The following is a 17,824-nucleotide window of genomic DNA, read 5'->3' on the forward strand; positions in this document are numbered from 1 at the left end:
TTCATTTTTGTGACAACTGCGGGCCTCTCGAGTCTTGGGTAAAAAATAAGTCACCTAATCTAATCCAGTATTAAAAGTATAAAATACTAGGCATAGAATTAGAAAGCTAGAAATATTTTACCATCACTTCCAATTACTGGTTGAATAACTTTGTTGCCTCTACCAACAGCTAGCAAGGATACCAGCCTGCAGGAAATGAACAAATTTATATAAGAGACAATAACAATATCGGATTGGAGGGTGGAGCAGGTCGACCCGAACCCGACACACTCATCCATTTTGCTAGCCTTTACTACTTGTCACCGGCTTTTTGATGACAAAGTTGGAGGTAGAATCTTTACTTTCCAAACAGATTTACATGACAGATAAATAAGAGACATCAGATGAAATAGATATAACAATAAATTAATGCATCTACAAGGCTAAAGAGAATAGATTAGATTAAGTCCATGAACATGTATATGAATAAATAGTATATCAAAATCCAAACTTGGATGCTTCTCCATGCATGTGTTTATCCTCCAAAGTTTCTTCTATACATAATTTGTGTAGTAGTATACACTTCTGGGTTATCGCAAAAACATAAAGTAGCAAATATGGGCATGGGATATATATGGTACTACATTTTAATGTATGGGTATCGGCACATATTTTATGCAATAAAAGCTTTGCTTCCAACTCTGGATGTTTACAAAAACAGTGGGCTTACAAAATCCTTTGGCTAGCCCATCCAACCAACTCGATCTATGGGGAAAATGACTAGCTAGATGATCTTTGAGTCAGAATTCGAACAATTTTTACCACGTTGACAAGCATCACAAACTGAGCTTCTTTATGGGTGACTGCTTTACGTCCAAATAAGCATCATATGATTAAGTATTGATATTATACAGTTATATTATTCATATGCATATATGTATAATTATAATTTATAACATATATACACTTATAAGTTTATAACATACATTGGAACTAAGTCTCTAGGTACTTAATTATTGTATTAGTATGAATAGGTATACTTATGACTTATGTATAATATGTATAATTTGCTTGTTCAATAACTTTGCTAGTGATGGTGTTAGCTCTAGAATACAGAGATCCTTTGTAAAATTATTGTATGTGTTAAAATTGATAGTGTTCTTTTTACTTTCGAAAAATGAGTGGCTCAATTGTTTTTTTGTTGGTAAAGGAAGTCCCGGTGTCAGGAATTCAAATATTTCAGAGCACATAATTTTGGGATGCTTTCAGCTCAGAAATTTCATTTTGAATACGGAGCAAATATCTCTTTACCATTTTCCGAATGCAGCCCGTCTAAATGAAGATTATTGACAGGAATGTACACTGCCAAATCTATTTTTTCCATCATCTTCTCTTTTCATTTTCAGATAATAGAAAATGGCTTTAAACAAGGATAGCAGATTGACACTGTAGTGCTCTACATTTAGTTGATGTTGCAAGTTGTTATTGTCTCTCATATAAATTTGTTCATTTCCTTCAGGCTGGTATCCTTGCTGTTGGTAGAGGCAACAAAGTCGTTGAACCAGTAATTGGAAGTGATGATAAAATATTTCTAGCTTTTTGTACCTATTATTTTATGCTTCCAATACCAGATTAGATGACGTGGCTTATTTTTCACCCAGGCGTCGAGAGGCATGCAGTTGTCACAAAAATGAACTTAACATTATCCGCTGATCACCGTGTTTTTGATAGCAAAGTTGGAGGTACAATCTCTACTTTTCATCAAAGTTTGATATGAATTCATACTCCATATGGTGTTCAAGACCAATCAACATCTCTTCGGGTCTAGGATGCTGCCTCATAAATGATTAATCTTTCAAACACTGTTTTGCACAGTGGACAATAGTAACTATTTCAGTTTCTTCTCAAGGCTTCTGGTTTTGTAGTCATATTAATTTTGAGCAATCATGAGCTGGGGCCTTAGCAGAGAGTTGGCTGCCAAGTTGCCCCTACATTGGGTGACAGGCCATGTTCATCCTTGAATGTATCATGACGCCGTTGGTTAATGACAAATTGGGGAGGCTTATTGCACAGTATCTAAATTCCTTACTGTGATTGGCCACGAGTGAAGCTCAGACTTGAAATATGCTCTACTTTCTAATTGTTGTTGGTAGACAAATGCAGAACTAATATAGAGGGTTCTGATTTATTTCTTTCTTGTTTAAATTTCTAGTCTTCTATTGTCTTGTTCATCGCCCATTCAAGTTATTTGCTATATAAGTAGTCAAAAGGCTGCCTGGAGGGTCATGATAACATAGTTCCATCCCTATTCATATTATATGTGTACTTGCTTATGAGGTTAACACTACTTTATCCTGCAGGTGCATTCCTCTCAGCTTTGCATTCAAACTTTAGTGACATCCGAAGACTTCTTCTGTAATAACATAAGAAAAGCCCCCAATTAACTACTGGGATACCCTGAGATCAACCATGGTGGAGGATGTAATTCAAAATTTAGTCAGAATTTTTCACATTAGCGTGTAATTTTCTTCCCGGAGTTCCCCTCCATTCTACCATCTTGCTTGCGGTATTTTTGAACCCAACTTTCCCATAGATAACCAAATTGCTGAGGCGCATAAGCAATGAGTTTTTTGCACAATTTTCAGGTTTCTAATGTTATGAGGTTTAAGACAATTGTACTGAGGTTTTCTGGACAAGAAAACACAACTGTTACAAGGTTTTGATTTTTTTCGTTACTCCATTTTTCAGAATGATGATGTATAAAAAAATCAAGGAAAATAAGCATCTTTATCAATGAATGACTTCTTGATTGTTATTGATGGTGATGCTGGTGAAATGTTCATTGTATTACCTGTGTCCCTAGTTCCTAATTAGGCCAAAGCTTGATCTTAATCTTCGTTTTGACAATTTGTAAACCTGTTTGCTGCATAGATATTAGAAACCAAAGCATTTTATAGCCACAAATTTGAGATAGTCCAGTTACAGCAGATGCAGCTTTACCAGTACGGAAAGGTCAAGAAGTTAATGGCCAAATGACTGGAACCTTTTCCTAAGAAGTATGAGAATTGCTGAATTTGTAGAATCTACACCTTCACCCATGTGAGTTCTACAAATCAAAAGGTTGATTTTTAGAGAAGTTGAATAGGAGGAGGACATTTAGGCACTGCCAGGGAGATGGACATCTCTGAAGGCATATGGAATGTGTTGCATGTCAATGATGTCATACAAGGTACACTTCTATGTTACAAAAGCTTAAGCAAATAAATAAAGCAGATGATGAACTAGGGCCTGATTGGTTTGACTTGAATTTTTTTTTTTTGTCAGCACAACCTATAAGAGCATTCACGTTGGTATATATATATAAAACCCAGTTTATCTAGTTTAGCTAATGAGTTTTAAAAGACACTATACATCCAATTATCTATTTATTTTATCTATGTCATTTAAATTTTATTTTTTAAAATTTTTTTATAAGAATAGTATTTTTCCTCTAAAAGTCATATTTTTCAACTTTTGGGAAAAAAGATATGTGGAAAGAGAAATAGGAGGAGAAAATTTTGGGAAAAAGAGATGTTGAAGAGAAATAATAGGAGAATATTTTGGAAAAAGAGAGATGTGGATAGAAAAATAGTATATTAATAAGATCGACATGTAAACAGTGCCGCTACTTACAGTATATTAATAAGAAATAATACGTTCACAAATGCAACAAAAATCTATTTTGCATTTGAGATGCATAATTCAATGTAGGTGGTCTTTTAGTGTTTTGCTTATCTATTTTACATAAAAGTGAAAGATAGCTAAGCTATTATGAGTGCTCTAAGCAGCATTGGCAGGGTCTTCAAATTATAAGCAAATAGAGTTCGAAATTGCAACAAGCAGCATAACTGCACACAAGCTTAAAAAAAAAAAAAAATCCAAGCAAGAAAAACAGAACGTTTCCTAAAACTATACATTGCATCAAAACAACCCAGATTCGAAGGCACTATATGCATTCAAAAACTGATTCTTAGGGTTCCTGTGACCCCATTGTGGGCAGCCTCATCTAAAATAATATGGGGAAAATAATTGGAAAAACACATTTGCCTCTCGGAGAATATAAGAAACAATTCCAGAGTCGTAAACAAACTTTATCAGAATTTTTTTTTTTTTTTTTTTTTTTTTTTTTTTTCTCTAATTAAAATATTGTTGTCACTCTAGGGTTAACCTCTTTGACAGCAAGTGGTTCATACCACTGAGGGCCAAACCCAGCAGCTTTTCTTGCTTCCTCATTGAAAGGTGGCTTCAATGGTCCCCTGAAGTATGTCCTCACTATTGAGTGAAACTTCTGAATTACTTCATTTTCCTCTAGCGTTTTTTCACTTTCTCCTGCCCCACCTGGAGATGCCAAGCTGCCTTGATTCCAAGCAGGATTTTCAGCCCCTAGGCAAAGATATTTAAACCATTTAACCCCAGCAGCACAATGGGTAATCTCTTCTGGGTAAATCACTCTCTCTAGTAACTCTGCTGTCTCATTATCGCCTCCATTGCGAAACCGAGAAATGGTTGTGGGAAGCACATCAAGTCCTCTTGCCTGTGTTCAAACTCAAATTTGTTATTATTTATAAAAAAAAAAAAAAATTATTCACTAACACCATAGAGAAAGGGTGTACTCTAGTGCTGCATTATAACAAAATGAGCCACACTACGTACAAGTCTGATGAAAGGATAAATATTTGGAGAAGTTCAAGAAAATGGAGCCATCACCACAAATGGTTGGATCAATTCATCTCAAAAATCCAGAACCAAGTTGCATGATTTGTAACTATGGCTCCATTTCTTCAATGCCTGCAATCAGGATGATGGATTTTTACTAACAGATGTATGTGTGAACAAAATTTCCATTGCTTTGAAAAGCAATGTTGATAGCCTAAGTTCATTAGAAACTAAATTTGTGAAAACAGATCCTTCCTGAACGAAAAAATATACTTGACTCCGGCCACCAGCTGATATCCCAGAGGTGATATATGTTGTAGTGAATAATTTAAACCATGTTGGTCCAAATGAATTCATTTTAAAATAAGAAAGTTGGTAAGGAAAAAACACCTCATGGACGCAATGCTCAACTGCCAGACGTGCTAAGAGATCAGCGGAAGTAGCAGTAGCAGAGTCCCAGAGGCCATCGTGAGCTGGTAATGCTCCATAAAAAGAACCCAGCCCCTCTAGCCGTTCCGCAAGGAGAGTGAAGTGTCTGCCCTCATCCTGAGCCACCTTAACAAAATCGGTGAAGAAATCTCTTGGCATTGCAGCTTGCTTACCAAAGCGAGCTATTATATCCTATAAAATTACAGATTTACATGACAGATAAGTAAGAGACAACACATGAGATAGATACAACAAGAAATTAATGCATCTACAAAAGAATAGATTTAAGTACATGAACATGTATATGAATAACTGAGGCGTGGTTGCCTCACTTTCACTTTTGTAATCTAAAAACAAAATGAATATGATGCAGGAGAAGAAGAAAAAAAGAGCTTGGAAGCGTTTTTTCAAAACTATGTTTTGAATATATTAGAGTTTCAGATACTATAGGATTCCATATTGGATAATAACAATAGAAGTGAGTGATTAATCTAGTATTGTGGGGTCCAAAGTAGATTTAATCATTTTTGTTTAAGTTGGTGTCTCAAAAATCAAAATGTTACATCAAAATCCAAACTTGGATGCTTCTCCATGTGTTTATCCTCCAAAGTTCTTCTATGCATAATTTGTGTAGTAGTACACTTCTGGGTTATCGCAAAAACAGTTTAAGGACACTCCAAAAAAGAAGTGTTATATAAAAGAATTCCCTTAATATAAACTAATAAGGAGACAGACAAGTTAAAGAAATAATACCCAAGACAAGTCAATAGCCCAGCTCTCAATGTGCACAAGACTATGCACAATGGCCTGCCTACTCTGCAAGCTACCTGCTTTTCCAAGCTTCGGCATGAGATTCGGTGACACCAACTTGACCTGCACAAAAGACTCATTTATGTGTTTCATTGAACAGTTAGCATAAAGTAGCACATGGGCATGGGATATGCAAGTACATTTTAATGTTAATATTTATCTATTAATCAGATTTCTTAATATGGTAATAATTAACTTATTATTTTTAAGAGACATCCTTACATATGGTGTAAAATGGTCATGGTTCTTAATTATTTGGAAGAGTTCCAATAAGAATATAAATATACCCATTTGTACCATCTCTTAATGTAATGTATAGATACACCCAATTCATTTATAGATCATACAGTAATATACTTGAGAATATTTAGGGAAAGAAAGATGCTTCTTTAGTGGAGCTTTGAACCCAACTATTATTTTATTGTAAAATTAGTTTAAGTCATACGACAAACAATTAGGAGAATGAAGTGGAACCTAGAAGAATAATGATGGAGATCTCCACAAGCACTTAAATGAAAACAAATGAGAGAATAAAAGATAAAATATCATATTATTTTGTATCATATAAAAAGAAAATCGCAAACTTTCAAACTGTCTCTTTTGTTGAGAGATACTTTTATATATGTGCATCTGGAGAGAGCAATTCTCAAAATTTTGAAGACCGTGAGAGCACGGTGATAACATTAAAAGATATATTGTTCAAAACTCTATGGGTGGATGGTTGCTATCAATAGTTCTTGCTTTGCTAATTTTGTAGTGTTTCCAGATGTGTTCTTTCCCTCTCCCTAAGTGGATATTTCTCTTGTATACTCTGTGTTTGAAAAAATTTATATAATTCAGGTGCTTGGAAAATATAAGACTATTTTATGTACATGAAAGGCTATAACTGTGCATATGAGTTAGATGCATTAAGATCATGTGAGAAATCTTTTCTATGGTTGTGAAGAGATGTAAATATTAGATGGTTGGTAATTAGTGAAGTCCATCATAATTCGGTTATTCGCAGGTCGATACAATTGTGTTTAGTTATAATGACTAATTGATAGGCTCTTGAACTCTTGTGAAAGTCCAAACCTATTTATTTGATTAGTGCAATGAGATGAAACTGTTTATATATTTTCTTGTCAGATTAACATTTATATCAATCAACATGTGTTATAAAAATGAAAATGTATCATGTACATTTTTGTGGGTTTATGCAAATTTGTAAATACCATCTATTTCACAGCCTCTTTAATTCTCTTAAAATTTGTTAAACACGTGGACATTTTTGTAAATCCTATCAAAGTTTAGTTGAACCTTTGCTTGATAATAACACGAAATGAACATAAGCATTTGTTATAAGATCCATGCTGGCTACTATCAACGGTTTCATGTGATTCTTATCATCATGATAGAAAGTTCAATCTTGGGCTCCGTTTCTTTTCTTTTGGTGTAAAATATTTTCTGTCGGAAAATGTTTCAATTGAAAACATTTTCAAGGAAAACTGGTTATTTTCCAGTGTTTGGTTGCAAAGCTTTTTTTTTTTTTTCTAATTAAAAAAAAAAAAAAAAAAAAACCATGACCAAAGCTTCAAAATGGTCTGAAAAACACTTTCAAGTGTTTGGTTGAAACCTAAAAATGCTCTAAAAACACCATGACCATTAGAGCTGCCAATTTTTTACACAACCCATGAACCCAACACGAAATTAAAGAGTTAGGATTAATGAGTTTGACCCATTTAATTAAATGAGTAAGGTTAGGGTTGATCTATATAGTTTTATATTCATGCTTCGACACGACTCGAACCCATTATGCGACATAATGGTTTACAAATTTTTGACATGACCCGCGAACTCGAAATGAACCCGATACATGTTCTCGACGCAACCCAAACTCGTCACACGAATACGAATTGCCACCCTAAGTCGACCATCACCCCCTCACCCAAAATCAGCATACAGTAGCAAAATCACCACACAAACACCGAATTCAAAAAATCACACGGAGATAGAGACTGAAAAATGGGTTTGAACAAAATTTTCGGTCGCCCCAAATATCCAATAATATAAAATAAAAACACCAAATCCTTTACATATTATATACGGAATATTCGAGCAAAGAGGCAGTGGCTTTTGGGCTTTAAAATTCTTATAGTATGATTACATCTTATTATATTATCATTGATAGGATCTATCTATATAAAGAGAGCATTTCAGGGAGTTGAAGTGCACGTACGTTGGAGAGCCTTGCGGGGCGATCTGGGACGGGGAGGTCCAGGGACGGGTCGTAGGGCTGAGTGATGGTCCCCTGGAGCCACTGAGAAGCGACTGAGTCGCCGAGCCGCGCCTTCTCGAATGGGTCCGCTGTGTTGAGGACTCCAACCGCTGCTTCCACAAGGGTCTCGGCTCGGTCTTGCCGCCGGCTCATTTTCCCTGTCGCCACTCTGCTCTGCAGATTGCAATGAATAATAATAGATTATTAGATAATTGCATAAACGACACGTATACCAACACAAAACGACGGGAACTTGTTGGAGGTCACGTGATCCTATAGAGGAGTATTTTATTTATTTAATTATTTTATATATAACAATCTAGGACTAATAAATAATAAATCTTTGGTTAGAAATATTTGAGGTAAAGTTTCATTTTAATATTTGAAAAATTAATTAGATAAATCAGAGTATATGATTTTGGTATATGATCTTCAAAATAATTTATTTCTTTAATTTATTGTATTTTACAAAATTTATAAATACTGAGATGGTAAAAACTTCAAATTTTAAGAAGGTCAACAATATATGAGTTAAAATTAAGGGAAAAGATCAAAACACCCTTGTGTGATTTGTGGTTTTATAATTTCACTCTTTGGATTTCTAATTTTGTTAATTAAATTTTTGGATAATTGTTCTTATAGATTGGATATGGAAATTTTCTTTTATCCTTAAGAAATTAAAAAACCAGAAAAAGACCCTTTGGCCAATGAGTAATTATATTCATCGTCCCAATCACCCCCTCTCCCCAAAGCTTATGTAGTGTGGTTTTCAAACTAAAAAATTAATTTTCATACATTAAATACTATAACTGACAACACCATATAAGCTTTGAAGGGACGGAGATTAATGTGATTGATGTATAGCATTGCTCTTGGCCCATGGGCCATGGGCAAGGAGGTTTTTGGCGTATTTGTTTGTTTGTTTGGTTTTTTATATTGCAAATTTGAAGTCCTAAACCTTTTACCTCATAATTTCCTTGAAGCAAATTTCATGATATTGACTCATTTACGGTTAGTACCACTACATAGTACATTCTAGGTGTAGAGGTTATGTGGAGAAAGGGGATAGAAATCGCAGTTTCAGCTGCTGTGGAGCAGCATAGTCTCATGGTCTGTTTGTTGATGAGATTCGGACAATCTGCACATTGGGATGAATTTTTGCAGAGATGAAAATAAATCTTTCAAGAAAATCTGCTCTTTGTGAAATTTGAATTACTCAAAATGTATATCAAGTATAGACTTCTCTTTAGTTCACCTCATGATTATTATATCAAATAATAGTACAGGATAATAAATGGATATAGTTATGGGTGAAAATACGGTTACAGCTAACGGTTATTAGCTAAAACTGCTAATCATAACCGCCTTTGCTAACCGCCTAAGCGGTTAACCGGCAGTTAGCGCTTAGTAATTATAATAACCGTTAACCGCTTTTTCAAAGAACAAATTTATAAAATTTTAATTTTTGTTTTTTTTTTTTTTAAAAAAAAACAAAACAATGTCGTATCTATAGTAATACGATAATATTATATTACATACGACATCATTTCTAGATTTCTATATATAAAGGCGGTTAATGGTTAACGGTTTTGAAAAAACCTAAAACCGCTAACCGTAACCGCCTTCAAAGCGATTAACGATTAGCAGTTAGTCATTTTCACTCCTAGATATAGCAAAGGTGCAAAACAAGCAAGAATTATGAACTCAATTTTAAGAAGATATCTTCAACCTATTTAGGAATACTACATACCCGAAAACTTAGAAAATGGCAAAAACAAAAAAAAATTAAATTGTAAATTCAGGTCTCAATGAATTTGGAATGACTAAAATCTTATCAAGCAATTGTTGTGAGTCCTCATAGAAAAAAGTATGTAGTAAATATCATTTTGTATCACAATAACTGTTGTTACAGTGCACAATAATGATGAATAATACTTAATCGAAAAAAGCGAGTAAGAAAAAATTGAGACAAATTTACGTGGTTCGGCAATGTGCCTACATCCACAGGAGAGTGCGGCTATATTTCAATATTCAATGATTTAGGATTACAACATAACATACTTATAAGAAAACCCTAATTGTATAGACGTATTTTAGAAAATCCCAAAATACCCCATACCGTACCTTAATTACACCCACAACCTTACTCTCTATGCTTGAGAGAATATAAGTCACTTGTTCCAACAATCACCCTTATATCACTAGCATATGATTTCTCCCCCCCCCCCCCCCCCCCCCCCCCCCATCCTCTATTGGTTGACAATCCTGATTTCCATAAAGCAGCCATCTGCAAGATCATTGACGTAGTGCTAGGATGATCAATCAAATACTGCTTGTCTTCTCGTACATCTGCAACAGATCATATCCAAACTTACATGGCTAAATTTAAATCGGCTTGTATTTGTTCAATATTAAGATTGATATATTTTAACTAGTAAAATTAATCCATACCAAGTTTGTTTCCTACAAACACTATTGGCACAGTTGGGGGGATTCACTGAAAGCCAAGAAATAGGTGTCAAACTGATACTGGAGGATCACCCATTAATTAACCAAAGAAACTAGGAACAAATGTAATTGGGTTATGATGAAAAACCTTATTGGAGATATTTTCATAGCTGATGAGAGAGAAGGTCAACAAAAAATATTTGCACCTCTGTAATTCAAGGCCCTCAGCCTGTTATAATCCTCCTGTATTCACCAACTTCATTAAGTACATACTACATAGGGAATTACATAATTTTATTCTCTATGAAAACTAAATATGTAAAGGGTGTGCCTGTGTCTGTGTGGTTGAAAAAAAACAAACACCAAAAAAAAAAAAACTAATTCAAGTTGCAGATGCTTAATTTTTACCAATTTTTTAGCCTAAAATATAAATTTCTATATATGTACAAGCTCTCTCAGATAGAATTATAGCAGCAAACTGATTTCACCCATGAAGCAATTGCTTACCAGCAGTGTCCCATAGTCCAAGGTTAACTGTGCTACCATCAACCAACCACGACATTAGCAGTAAAGTTGTCGAACACAGCGGGCAATGGGCATATATCCTATCAGAATTTGAAGAAAGAAAACAAATATCATAATGCAATTACTAGAATAGTTAGACTGTGAGTTTATTCTTAATCGTACATATTAAAGCTGGATTTGTATGAAAAAGTATACCGAGGGAAAGGAATTGCTGGTATAAGATATGAGCATGCAAGTCTTTTTAACAGCTCCACCACCAACTGTGATGAATCTTGTTGTGCGTCGTTTCACAGAAGTTTCAAGAGCCTGTTTGCGTCACCAGGCTATAGCTGTCAACTAAATATCTATTCCATGTATGATTACTGCATGCTTGGACATATACAGCAATCTTGAAAGAATTTACATGTTATTTTAGAGGTGGAAATCTAGAAAGAAACAAAAAATACAGTTCTTTAATAAACATCCAGTTACCTTAATTTCCCACTATGACAAAAATGCATGTCCCTTTGAAATTGTTGAGGTTGCCATTTCACAGTTCCAACATATGATACAGCTGACACTTGTCATCTTATTTGGAAAGTAAATTACCATGGCACTTTATTAACAGAGGCAATTACTCTTGTGTCTGTTGGGATGGAGGAAGTGAGATGTTTTATCCAAAACCTTTTTCTTATAAACTTCATGTCAACCTCGACCCACGTAGTGACAACCCTAATGAGTGCTCTTTCATCTGCTCCTCGTTTGTTAATTGCCAGAAGAAGAACATTCTCAAAATACTTCTCAGAAAGAGTCAAGCACTTAACTGTGGCCCTTAGTATTGCAAGAAACTCAGGGTCAGTCTTCAGATCTGCATATAAGACCAAAAAAACCAAAAAAAAAAAAAAAAGAGAAGAGAATGAAGTGAAATGTAGCCTTTCTAGAAGATGAAATTCCCAGCCTTAGAGACCATGGATAATATAAGTTGCACAAAGTCTAAAATATGCCACCACAAAGTTTCTTCATTAGCTCCCAAGAAAATGACATCACTCTGTTTTGATTCAACAAGCCCCTAAATTCCCATGAGAGACCCAAACAATTGCAAGCCAAAGTGGCATGCTATAACTCAATTAACAGCAAGATGCGAGGTAAAAATGAGAACAATTGCACACCTTGTTGATGTCATTTCAGAATTCATTTTTATAGTGATTCAGAGTAGCATTGATCTGCGCTTTGCTCCTTGTAAGAGGTACCAAAAGCTAAGAGGAACGAAACATATAAGCATATAAACATATAATGATATAAGCATAGAGCTCAAAAATGATAGAATGCAAAACTGAAAAGAAACCCTCCAAATGAGACATCTACCAAAGTGAAAATCACCCACCTATATCTGTAGATGAAAAACAGATTGTGCTGTTAGGACCTCCAACAGAGCCAAAAATAAACCACCTGGAAAATGGGAAGCCCTTGAATTTGTTGTATGCCATAAGCATCTACGTCAACCTATCGTTTTAAACCAAGACGATCAACATATAGAAGTTAGAAGCAATATGAGAGTATAATGTTTAGGAACAATTTCCACTTAATTAGTTGAATTACTGGTAAGAGATATCCGGTGAAATTGGAGCATAAACTAAAAATGATGAGTAATATACCTGAATCAGTCGAAGCTGCATGGGTGATTAAATTTTCTTCTTGCTGAGGCAGATACTGTAAGTCTATCTCTGGAATGTGAGCGATCTTGGGCCAATCCTCACCTGTGTGTCTCTTGCATCTTTGCAATAGGATGGGACAATCCACAATTGTTAGCTTCTGCAAAGACGTTAGCCTACGCATTCCTTCGGGGAGTGATGCCAATCTGGAGCATCCACGAATTTGAAGCACTTGAAGTGATTTGCAGTTGTGGATCCACTCTGGTATAGCCGTCAAGCTTTCACAATCTGAAATCATGAGTTTTTGTAGAGAGATAGCATGTTGAAGTCCCAAGGGGAGAGACACCAATTTTGGAAGTCTTGAGAAGCAAAGGGAGAGGAGGCTCGTAAGGCCCTGCCATTGCATCCCATCCTCATCGTTGGCTAGCTCAAGGTCAGGACAATCCTCAAGATATAGGTATTGAAGGGCAGTGAGATGTTGTATACATAGGGAGAGAGACTTTAATATCTGGCAACCATATATCGTCAAAGACTCAAGAGAAGAGAGATTTTGCAGTGGCAAAGTTTCTAGATCGGTAATGAAACTAAATTTTATATTCTTCAATTTTGAGAGAGGAGTGGATGGAGAGGAGTCTGTTGCTGTTGACGTTGGGCTTTGCGGTGCTGCCATATTCATCATCATTGTCTGTTGCAGTGGCTTTGAGCTAGCTTTTGTTAGGACCAACTCTTCTTCAAGATGTGGAAACATTGGCATGGAAGTCAACATAGGACAAGATTCGATCACTAATTTTGAAAGACGAGGAAAGCAAGGGAATAAATGATGCTCCCTCATTTCAACGGAATTATGACTATCCCTATTTACCTCCACGGAAGAATCCCTCCTCCTCCGCCACCCCTTGAGATTAGGGCATTCAGCGAGCCAGATATACTTGAGGGATGGAAAAAATGGTGTTGGTGCCGTTGAAGAAGAAGACAACTCATTGCTATCACCATCGTCTGATATGTACTCAATAGCCTCCAAATCCATAAGAGAAAGCTCCTTAAGGAAAGGCAGTTGACTCATGAATGATGGTAGATATTGGATTTTCATACAAGACACTAATCGAAATGTAACAAGATTTTTGAGCAACAAAATCCAACTCGGAAGCTTTGAACCCCGATAGTATTTTAAGAAAAGATTTTTCAAATTTGGGTGTGGTTGGAAGCCTTTCAATGACGCTTCATCCTCAACAACATCTGAATTCTCGACATCTCCTTCAGCACTCCACCATATATGCAAAGTATGAAGATGTTTCTCATTTAAACTTGCAGCCTTACATTCTGACGCAACACCTTTCTCATGTCCCAGATTTCTAATCTCTAGCGCTCCTCTCAGCATATTTAATCTGTTTAATTCTTGTAAACCACTGCTACGACTATGTCTGGAATGAGAATCCGAGTGGACAAAAAATGTGGATAACGTCTGAAGATTAGTCAGTTGTCCCAATCCAAGTGGCATATAAGACAAACTGCATCCATTTATCTCAAGATGCCTAAGGTTGACTAATTTTGTAATGTCTCTTGGCAATTCTTTTAGTGACCTACAATGGGAGAGTCTTAGTGTTTGCAAATTTTGCAAACTGGTTATAGAATCAGGCAGCTTCTTCATCTTTGTGTTTTCAGAAAGATCGAGATATCTTAAATGCTTCAACTTCCCAATAGAGCTTAAATTTTGTAACCTATCAAGAGGCAGCTCAAGTCTAAAATCATAATACTTATTCAAATCCAACACGCGTAAGAACTTGGAACTTGAAAAAGTTGCATCAGAATCAATATTATCCTCAAAGTACTGTCCAAAGCAAAGAAATGTTCGCACCCTACTTGCTTTACACAATAAAGTTGGAACTCCACGTGAAATATTTATACCATAAGCAACTGATACATGACGAGCTTTCTCATCAATGTTTCTCTTCTTATCATCTAATGTGGTGATCAACGATCCTGCCACTGATTTGGCAAGATCATGCATGAGATCGTGCATTTTGCATTCAATTACATTACCAAACTCATCCGTTTCAGCTTCTTGAAAGAATGATCTCCATAATAAATCCATAAAATACTCATTACCAACATCTTCCAAGAATCGGTTTTCATCTGATAAGACAAACCCTTGTGCTATCCAAAGCTTAATGAGTGTTGATTTTTGAATCTTGTAATCCTTTGGAAACAAACTACAATACGCAAAGCAGTGCTTCAAGTGTGAACGAAGATGATCATAACTCAGCTTTAGAGTTGGTAAAATGTCATTTTCTTTCTGAGATATTTTTGAGAGTTCATTGTCCTTCAAAGACAACCACTCTATTTCAGGATTTTTTTGGGAGCGCAATAAACCTCCGATTGTCCTTATGGCTAGAGGGACACCTAAACACTTTTGTAGGATCTCCCTTCCAAGTGAGACGATTCTTGAACTCTCTGGCTCTTGTGCATTCTCAAACGCCTCCTCCTTAAATAAAGACCATGATGCGTCTTCGTCTAAACCTCTTAAGAAATATGATTGAACTGTCCCAATAATCCTTCCAACGCTTTTAGAGTGGATGGTATTTGCCACGACTTCATTGCGGGTAGTCACTAATATTCTACTACCTCGTGCACCACCCATCAGCACATCTATCAAGCTAGACCATTTTGCACGGTCCTCATTCCACACATCATCCAACACGAGGAAGTATTTCTTGCCTTCGATTTCTTTTGAAAGATAGTATACCAATGTATCCATTTCACCGGCTTTTGGTTTCTTCTTTGTTGCAGATTCTAAGATTTTTGAAACAATATTTTTAACATCGAAGATATCAGAGACACATACCCACATTTTGAGGTCAAAGTGTTTTTGGATTTGCTCATCATTGAATACAAGTTGAGCGAGTGTAGTCTTTCCCAATCCACCAATGCCAACAATTGGAAGGACTAAAACATTCTCTTCAGTGTTGGAGTCCATCAGAAGGTGTATAACAGCCTTCTTATCATCCTCTCGACCAATAACTGTTTCCGCACGTACCAAAGAATGAGTGTTATCCCTCTCCCTGTTCCCAACTCGTGTCTCTTCAACCTGGCGTACCTCCAAATGGAATCTCTGCCTCTCGGCGTCGATGGCAGCTAACCTTTGTGTCATGGCTTTAATCTTGTGGGCTATTTTACGACGAAAGGCAAGCTGGTTTGATTCGGAAAAGAAAATGCGTACCTTTTTGGCCTTCTTATCACGGGTCATTATTTCTCTTTGCAGAGCTTCAGTTGAAACCTCATCCAGCAAGTCATCAGCATCATACATGGCATCTTCTAGCTTTCCCAGCCAATCTTTGACAGCATGGTTCCCTGCAGCATGTTTCTCCTCTGCGTCCAGAAGCACAGCTTTGATAGTTGAAACGGTGCTCATGAGGCTTTCAACCTCATCTTTGACACCCCATAGCAGTCCGATCTCTTTGGCAGCCAGTGAGCCCAGAGTCCCAATGATCTCTTTGGCAGCATTTTCTGACGTGGTAATTCACCACGTCAGAAAATATATTTAAATATATTATTATATATATATGTGCAGATATTTTTTTTTTCAAATAATTTTTTTTAGAGTGATTTCCTGACGTGCCAGGTGTAGCACGTCAGAAATTTCTGACGTGCAACACCTGGCACGTCAGGAAATTTTCAGAAATTTCCTCTAGCATCCTGGCGGGCGTTTGAATTTTGAATTTTTTTGTTTTTTATCTTGTCTTTCCCCAGCGCCATGCCTCCTCATTTGTTTTTCCCACTCCCTCAATATATCTCCCTTCTGTCCACAGATTGAAGAAAGCCGAAGAAGGAGAAGACAAAGAAAAGGCCGGAGAAGAGAAGAAGAAAAAGAAAAAGAAAAAGAAAGGGAGAAGATCAGAAGAAGAGAAGAAGAGAAGAAGAAAAAGAAAAAGAAAAAGAAAGGGAGAAGAGAAGAAGAGGAGAAGCTGCAAAAGAAAAAGAAAGGGATAAGAGAAGAAGAGGAGAAGCAGAAGAAAAAAAAACAAAAGGAGAAGATCAGAAGAAGAAGAGGAAGAAGAAGAGAAAATTAGAAGAGAGAGAAAGAAAAATGAGAGCTCACCATGGTGCAGATCGTGCAGATTGATCTGTGTTGGAGAAACACAGATCTGCACGTACGGCAGCGTGAGGGAGCTGCCGTGCGTGCAGAGTAATTCAAAAAAAAAAAAAATAATTTAATTAATTAATAATTAAAAATTCCAGAAAAAAAAAATTAAAAAAAAAATTAATTAATTTTTATTTAATTTTTTAATTTTCTGACGTGTGTCAGAACTACCACGTCAGAAAATTTTCTGACGTGGCAGAAATGACACGTCAGAAAAATTCTGACGTGGCAAAAATGCAACGTCAGAAAAATTTTCTGACGTGTGAGTGGGTAACACGTCAGAATTTTCTGACGTGTTGCCTAGTCACACGTCAGGAAATTTTTTTTCCTGACACCTACGTTTCTGACACTCGACACGCGTCAGAAACGACCCGTCAGAAAAATTTCCTGACGTGTCGGACACTGGAACACGTCAGGAAACTCATGTCAGGAAAAAATGGTTTTTTTGTAGTGTAAGCAAATTAGGCAATTGCTTAAGACCCCGAATTAAATAAGGCCCCAAATAGTAACAGTATAATTAAGTTTTCTTTATAAAATACAAAATTAAGGTCCTAATTATGACAAAATGTAAATTAGAGTTTAACCTATCGTAATTTATAATTATTGGAGCAATTGTCTTAGATTATCAATTAATGAAACGTGTAAATTAGGATTAAGAGTAATAAATAAGGTTTAACCTATTGGGATATAAGAATGAGAAAGTGTGAAAATACCTGCAATCTACTTTAAGTATGACAATATTTACTACGATATGATTTTGATTTTCGATAATATAATTTTTGTTGCTTTATTAATTATCTACTTGATACAACTATTTATAGAATATTGCATATTGTGTCTAAATAAATTAATATGGCTGAGAGGATATCCATCAACAAAGCTGGTGATTGAAGTGGGGGAGTAGTTATGGCG

General features: G+C 35.9%; 2 protein-coding genes and 2 long non-coding RNA genes across 6 annotated transcripts; 1 reads left to right on the top strand and 3 right to left on the bottom strand.

Moving 5' to 3' along the window:
- Positions 1-1,653: 1,653 nt before the first annotated feature.
- LOC148587344 (uncharacterized) lies at positions 1,654-2,510 on the top strand. Its single transcript, XR_015911467.1, has 2 exons — positions 1,654-1,721; positions 2,340-2,510. It is a non-coding gene; the product is annotated as an uncharacterized LOC148587344 (long non-coding RNA).
- Positions 2,511-3,952: 1,442 nt separating this feature from the next.
- LOC132178435 (uncharacterized) lies at positions 3,953-8,411 on the bottom strand. Of its 2 annotated transcripts, XR_015911461.1 has the most exons (5): positions 8,132-8,411; positions 5,857-5,976; positions 5,065-5,295; positions 4,672-4,806; positions 4,460-4,552 (listed from the first exon to the last, which is right to left on the bottom strand). XR_015911461.1 is itself a non-coding variant. In XM_059590882.2 (4 exons), exons 1-4 carry the CDS (start codon positions 8,321-8,323, stop codon positions 4,157-4,159), a joined length of 939 nt encoding a protein of 312 aa, XP_059446865.2. In that variant the 5' UTR covers positions 8,324-8,384; the 3' UTR covers positions 3,953-4,156. The 2 variants fall into 2 exon arrangements, 1 of the variants encoding a protein (XP_059446865.2); XM_059590882.2 differs by lacking the exon at positions 4,672-4,806 and having other exon boundaries at positions 3,953-4,552; positions 8,132-8,384.
- Positions 8,412-10,416: 2,005 nt separating this feature from the next.
- LOC148587345 (uncharacterized) lies at positions 10,417-11,985 on the bottom strand. Of its 2 annotated transcripts, none has more exons than XR_015911464.1 (6): positions 11,615-11,985; positions 11,339-11,449; positions 11,126-11,223; positions 10,767-10,861; positions 10,622-10,667; positions 10,417-10,519 (listed from the first exon to the last, which is right to left on the bottom strand). It is a non-coding gene; the product is annotated as an uncharacterized LOC148587345 (long non-coding RNA). The 2 variants fall into 2 exon arrangements; XR_015911463.1 differs by having other exon boundaries at positions 11,339-11,531.
- Positions 11,986-12,265: 280 nt separating this feature from the next.
- LOC148587346 (putative disease resistance protein RGA1) lies at positions 12,266-16,241 on the bottom strand. Its single transcript, XM_088513424.1, has 3 exons — positions 12,778-16,241; positions 12,507-12,625; positions 12,266-12,378 (listed from the first exon to the last, which is right to left on the bottom strand). Exons 1-2 carry the CDS (start codon positions 16,181-16,183, stop codon positions 12,621-12,623), a joined length of 3,411 nt encoding a protein of 1,136 aa, XP_088369550.1. The 5' UTR covers positions 16,184-16,241; the 3' UTR covers positions 12,266-12,378; positions 12,507-12,620.
- Between the last annotated feature and the right edge of the window lie 1,583 nt (positions 16,242-17,824).

This window comes from Corylus avellana, chromosome 2, assembly GCF_965113065.1.
Source record: "Corylus avellana chromosome 2, dhCorAvel1.hap1.2, whole genome shotgun sequence".
Classification (NCBI taxonomy): Eukaryota; Viridiplantae; Streptophyta; class Magnoliopsida; order Fagales; family Betulaceae; genus Corylus; species Corylus avellana.

Coding starts and splice junctions, on each gene's coding strand:
- LOC132178435 (XM_059590882.2), bottom strand. CDS start 8,323: ATGAGCCGGCGGCAAGACCGAGCCGAGACCCTTGTGGAAGCAGCGGTT. Junction 5,296..5,856: donor GGGCTATTGACTTGTCTTGG/GTATTATTTCTT, acceptor GTAATTTTATAG/GATATAATAGCTCGCTTTGG. Junction 4,553..5,064: donor TTGAGCATTGCGTCCATGAG/GTGTTTTTTCCT, acceptor GTTTGAACACAG/GCAAGAGGACTTGATGTGCT.
- LOC148587346 (XM_088513424.1), bottom strand. CDS start 16,183: ATGAGCACCGTTTCAACTATCAAAGCTGTGCTTCTGGACGCAGAGGAG.